At 37.0% G+C, this 6,493-nt stretch overlaps 1 protein-coding gene across 3 annotated transcripts in view; it reads left to right on the top strand.

Annotated features, from left to right (window-relative positions):
* Positions 1-511: 511 nt before the first annotated feature.
* The window catches only part of LOC123957774 (T-cell surface antigen CD2-like), an 8,234-nt gene continuing 2,252 nt past the window's right edge, over positions 512-6,493 (top strand). The window contains exons 1-6 of one of the 3 annotated variants that reach the window (XM_046030830.1): positions 512-596; positions 3,176-3,493; positions 4,326-4,583; positions 4,662-4,814; positions 4,948-5,055; positions 5,358-5,795. In XM_046030830.1, the coding sequence (XP_045886786.1) occupies positions 548-596; positions 3,176-3,493; positions 4,326-4,583; positions 4,662-4,814; positions 4,948-5,055; positions 5,358-5,539 (1,068 nt within the window). In that variant the 5' untranslated portion in view covers positions 512-547 and the 3' untranslated portion in view covers positions 5,540-5,795. Of the gene's footprint in view, positions 597-3,175; positions 3,494-4,325; positions 4,584-4,661; positions 4,815-4,947; positions 5,056-5,357; positions 5,796-6,493 lie in introns of those variants that run through there. The other 2 variants (XM_046030831.1, XM_046030829.1) reach the window with 2 other exon arrangements.

Raw genomic sequence — 6,493 nt, 5'->3', positions numbered from 1 at the left:
CTTTCACAGTTTCTGTTCCAACACACCTCTCTGAAAGACTTTTTTTGTGTTTTAGTGATCAAAGCTGTGAAACCTCAAAGTGAAAATAAGCATCCAACTAGCATTCATCTTTGCTCTGCTTGTCAAGTCCAATGATAGAGAAAATTTACTTGTTTCACTTTTTCACTTCGTTAAATGTAGTGCAAAGGTTAGTGATGGTGTATATTTGTCTGATAACATAACAATATGGCTGCAACAAAGAATAGTTTTAAATGAGAAGATATCAACTGGGGCAAGCAGATGTCTTATTGTTTCTGGAGCTTTTAGTGTTGATAACTTTGCATGCATTTACCACATTAACCCTGCTTCCTCTTTTCCCTCTCAGCTGTGCTTTCTAACAACACTCTGCTTGGTGATAGTTTTCACAACTTCTTATTTGCTGCTGATCACTAAGAGAAGACATTTCAGGCTGATCAGTGTAGGATGTGCATGTTTGCTATTGAATAAAGTAGAGAGGTTTGTCTGGAAGCTGCTAACTGGGTCAACAGAGGCTGAACACTGAGGAGACATGGAAGCTGTGATTGGACTGTTGCTGATGCTACTCAGAGTCTCTAATGGTGAGCTTATTAACTTGTTTAATTGGACACATTTTATACAGTTATAGGATAAATACATTCAAAATTTAGTCTGACATCATCTTCAGTGATGTGTTTTGTAGCTCAAACACTGGCCCATGCTGGGACCACATTCATACAAGAATCAGGACACTTAAATGTTGAGTCAGCTTTGATCGTCAATCGACTGCCATAGATTTATGTTGCTGTAACAAAGTGAAAGCTTTCTCTGGTTTAATGTCTACAATACTTCTTATTCTGCTCAATCTCAAAGAACTTCAAAGGCCCAAAAGCTGAAAGATTTATTTTATTCTAACACAGATACTGTACATAAAAAAGAGGAAACTCAGTTATACAGATAATTCTGCCTTAACTAAATTTTCTACTAAGAGGAGGAATTTTACACCAGTGGAAATTTATTTGATGTTTTATTTGGTTATTGCTCACAAGAACATATTCCTGCCTGCATTAAGAAATACTTATCACAGTAATATTGTTACATCTTGTTTTTCACAAATTTTAAATTAGTTTAAGATGTTACCCATTTTCTTTATAAATCCTGATTTTCACATGAAAGTTGCTTTATAGTAAAAAAAGTGAAAAAGTAAAGAAAAAAAACACTTTCAACATTTTCAGCTACAAGATGCTTACCTTCACTGGAAACATTAACTACACAACATGTTTATATTTGTAAAATCAAACTGTATTCCAGTTAAAGGCATGTGAAATGTTATTTGATAGAGCAGTAGAGTGAGGAAAGAGGCCGTAAGATGGGGGCGACACGCAGCAAAGGGCCGCAGGCTGGTTTCGAGCCTGAGATGCTGCAGTAAGGAGCCTTGTACATGGAGCCGACCAAGTGAGCTAAACGCTCATCATGAACCTGTTGATTTTGGGATTTTTAAAAACTTTTATTTTAGGTGTGGAAACCTACTTTCTTAACATTCTCAATGCAAAATCAGTTTAATGTGTTAAAGTAAAACGTACCCACAGTACTGAATGGCCCATTCAAAGTGTTGCTCTCCATGTTAACACACACACACACACACACAAATATATATATATATATATATATATATATATATATATATATATATTATTAAATTATTATTACTGATGCAGTATTATTACTGAGGACCATATGAGTATAATTTTTATGTTGTCAAATTAAAGCAAATTAGGTAAATCTGGTGAAGTAAGTAGTACGATACTTCCCCCTGTATGTATTCGAGTGGAAGTATAATGTAGCATAGCAAATAATCAAGTAAAGTGCAAGTAACTCAAGCTTCATATACCTGTGTAATAACTTCCTGTTTGCAAACTGTGGTCTGAGAGAAACACAACTGCAGCGAAACACACTGTCTCTGTAGATCTGTTGATTTAGAAGAAATTGAAGGATCAAAATCGTTTACATCTTTTACGGTGGAAACATGTGATGGCAGACAGGGTGGAGCTCAGTGGAGCTTTGGGAGGAACTGTGGTCCCCCAGCTGATGGACAGCACCTCAGAAATACTACACACTGAACCTTTAAATATCACTACTTTGAATGCATTCGAAGAAGAAGAAGAAGAGGAGGAACTAATAATAATAATATACAGTACAGTAGTGGTCTGGTTTATTAGAAGTAAGAAGAGAAGTGAACGTTGGACTACACCTATTGTTTAGCACCAGCCGACAGCGTGTAGATCTTTGTCGTCAAAGAAGCATAAACATGATGAAGCCAGACATGTGGGAACAGATGCAGACAGATCACAGCAGAAATAAAGGATATACTTGTTGTGAATTTTCCCAGATGGAAGGAGCTGATGCAGGACAAATGTTTTCAAAGCAGAGCTGAAGTTGTCTGTTTTCTGCTGGACATTTGTCCAAATCATGTAACTTCTCTTCTTACTTCCGCGTCTATTGTGAGATTTCTGTATGAAAGCTCTTGTGTTCCGGATAATGCTCGCTCCCGCGTTCAGGGAAAACTACATAATGCCCCAATTGTTAAGCAAAAGAACAGTAATACTTGCAGGGGGAAAGAATCAGATTCTGTCTAATGTGATAAAATACTTGTAGTGAAGTAAAAAGTACAATGTTTCCTTCTGAAATGTAGTGGTAACATAGCAAGCAAAGAAATTTATTTATATAGCAGTTTTCATACACTGCGTTCATTCAAAGTGCTTTACAGAACTGAAGCTGCAAGTACAAATACAAAGATACTTCAGAGAGAAAACAAAGAAATAATATAAAGTGAAATTAATAATTAACAAATAATATTAAAAACAAGATTAAAACAGTGAACATAAGTTTGTCAAAGTGCTTTGACATATGCGAAGAAACAAATACAAATATAAAGGTATTTCAGAAAAAAAAAATCAACTTTAATACAGTACTAAATTGACTTGATTACACTTCACGTCTGGGCACATTCCTATGTAATTCTTAGAGAAGAAAGAATAAGAGAGAAAGTTCACGTTTTGTAATCTGGTCTGAGAGAAACAGCTGCAGTGAACCCCTGTTTCTGTGGGTTTAATTACATCTCATTGTCATTCATCTTGTTGTTTTTACATTTTTTTCACAACTTATTTTTCACAATTTCCAGGTGTGGAAACATGTGATGGCAGACAGAATGGATCTCAGTGTTATGGAGCTTTGGGAGGAACTGTGGTCCTCCAGCTGATGGACAGCGCCTCAGAAATATTTAGATACCAATTGTTAAGCAAAACAACAGTAATACTTACAGGGAGAAAAAATCAGATTCTGTCTAAACTGATAGAAAACAGATCCTCATTTACTCCCATTAATGGAACATTTAGGATCAACAAACTAAGCTGGACTGATGGTGGTGAATATACTCTTGAAATCTTTGATTCAAATGGACAGAGATCAGAGCAGCGGACTCTACATTTGACCATTCAAGGTAAATAACAATTTTTGTCCACTGGAAAATTTTGTAACATTAAAAATACAACATGAGTAAAAGCCAGGCATTCAAATGTTTACTTAAGTAAGAGAACACAAGTTACAAGGTTATTGCAAATTAAAGTAAGCCTTTTGTTCTAGTCCTCATTTCACCACATGGTAGTGATGTGGGATTATGCACAATATCAATAAGGAAGGACGTGTGTCGTTGTTGCAATTACCTGTATGCCATGTTGGAGGCCATGCCTTGCTTCTTTTATTAAAATCAGTAACCATCACAGCCGATCCTGAGTCCTTCTACACATTACACTCACAGTCCTGAATGGCCCCATTCAGAGTGTTTTGTCAGAATATTATCATATAATAATATGTATAATTGGACTATTATTATTGACGCATTATCATGTAACTTGCATATTAATTCATTAATTCATGTAAAATATGAATCTGAAAAATAACTACTAATTGTAGCTGCAGAATAAATATAGTGAAGTAAAAAGTAAAATAGACAGATCCTCATTTACTCCCAGTGATAGAAATTTAGGATCAACAACCTGAGTTGGACTGATGGTGGTGAATAAACTCTTGAAATCTTTGATTCAAATGGAAAGAGATCAGAGCTGTAGACTATAAAGTTGGTCACTCAAGGTAAATAACAATTTTGACTACTGGAGAATTTAGTGATATTAATAGACATACATGTTATATTCTATTTCCAAACTTCATGTATCTCATATTCTGCCAATATATTTGTACTGTATATCTATCTATGCCTATTAGAAACTGTGTAGAATAACCAAGATTTATCAAGAAGAATGTGTTTCCTTCAGCTCCTGTGACCTCTGTCCTGCTGGTCTCTGAGTGTCTGTCCCAGGGAGAGATGAGGGTGTCCTGCTCCTCTGAGGGAGGGGACAGTCCTCAGTACAGCTGGACTCTGGATGGACACACACTGACAGACGCTCAGCTCCTCTCTGGAAACAATGAGAGTAACAACATCACTCTGAAACAAGACGTGTCAGGACAGCTGGTCTGCTCAGCCAGGAATAACGTCAGTAGTGTCTCCAAAAAAGAGAAGATATCTACCTGTGGTGAGTAGAAAACAGTTTGATTAGTATGACTGACTCTGATTATTAACTGTATATCATTTATCTGATTCTTGTCCACAGGCTTCATATTCATTAACTGCACCATCAATATGACACACATATCACAGTGGGTGCTTGAAGCCAGTAACACCCTGTGTATTGAACCAGCAACAACACCTACCATGATCACAGACACTGCGAGGGTCCCCAGCAGTGATGTCCCATGGTACATTAGTGAGTGCAAACTAACCCTACTGCAGTGGATTTATTAAAGTCATTTTCCCTTTTCATTTTTGTCTGTCTCCACCCATAAAGTTTGTTAACTTAAAGATCTGTGTGTCTCTTGTGTCTTTTATTACTGAAAAAGGCAATTTGCCAGTAATTGCCGGCGTACTCTCTGCACTGTTAATTCTTTTGCTGGTCGGGGTGGCAGTCGCCTGTGCTCACAAGAAACAGGAAAACAACAGACCAAAAGGTACTAAACCTGAACCATCATTGCAGTCAGAGATTCTTTTTAGCTCTTTTTACAAATCAAAACAACAGACATTATGGGAAATACACTTTACTGGCTTACTTGCAGAGAGTTAGATCACTGGGTGACACCAGTTTTCTCATCTAGCTCTTAGCAAGAAAGCGAAAAGGCGTATTTCTGATTATGTTAAACTATTCCTTTAACAATTGACTTCTGATATCAGAAGTGATGTCACCTTTCTGTACTGATTGTATCTAATCATTAAATATGATATATTTGTGCCATCACTTCCTTTTACTCTGCAGAAGAAGAAGATGAACAAGAATTAACCACTGCTGATGTCAGGGTTGTGCAGCTGCCTGGGAGACAGCAAAGGGAAGAGGTGGAGGTGGAGTACAGCCAAGTCAAGATTTCACAGCGACCTCGGCAGGCCATTGAACCAACAAGAAATGAATGTGTGTATGCCAAAGTCCGCAGAGGCAGCTGATTCACTGTTCACTGCACCGCTGAAGGCAGGTGGAGGAGGTGTGCCAAGATGCTTGAAGGTCTTTCACCTTATTTTAATGTGATTTCCAATAGGAAAATAAAAAGCCATCAGTGCTCATATTATTTTATTCACCTTTACTGTACTTCTGGGTTGTGACTGAGCATCAAAGTATCAGCTCCAGCATTTGAATCACAGTGTGGCTAGTTTTTATAGACTAGATTATGTATTATGACTATTTAATATTTTCGTAAGATTATATTTTGCTACAATTTTAATATCTCTTATCGTTAGATGTTCCACTTCCTCATTTTTATTTGTGTCCAATTTATGAGCATCTTTACTTTTATTTCATTATTAAAACACTCTGTAATAATGTATGTATGTATTCTACAATGATTGGCAGACCTGAACAGTACTCTAAACTTCTCTGAACAAGTGGCATCAGTATGTTTATTTTGGTTGATCATCTGTGATTACATGTTAAAATCACTATTTTATTCAATTCAATTCAATTCAATTTTATTTATATAGCGCCAAATCACAACAACAGTTATCTCACAGCGCTTTTCATAAAAGAGCAGGTCTAGACCGTACTCTGTGATGATATTTACAGAAGCCCAACAGTTCCCACCAAGAGCAAGCACTAGGCGACAGAGGCAAGGAAAAACTTCCTTTTAAGAGGCAGAAACCTCGAGCAGAACCATGGCTCAGGGTGGGCGGCCATCTGCCTCGACCGGTTGGGGTGAGAGAGAGAGAGAGAGAGAAAGAGAGAGAGAAAGAGAGAGAGAGAGAGGGATGTAAGGAGAGAGAGAGGGGAGGGAGGCAGCCTACACAATATACACACAGAGGTACAGACAGCGAAGGTAATGTTGCTATAAACTAAATGAAAAATGGTACAGATATTTATAATAGTGTTAATGGTAACCATCGTAATGTTAATGATTATAATAACAA

The sequence above is a fragment of the Micropterus dolomieu genome, linkage group LG19, assembly GCF_021292245.1.
Source record: "Micropterus dolomieu isolate WLL.071019.BEF.003 ecotype Adirondacks linkage group LG19, ASM2129224v1, whole genome shotgun sequence".
In the NCBI taxonomy this organism is placed as follows: Eukaryota; Metazoa; Chordata; class Actinopteri; order Centrarchiformes; family Centrarchidae; genus Micropterus; species Micropterus dolomieu.
Note: the sequence above shows the minus strand (reverse complement) of the source record. Positions and strands in the feature narration are given on the sequence as shown.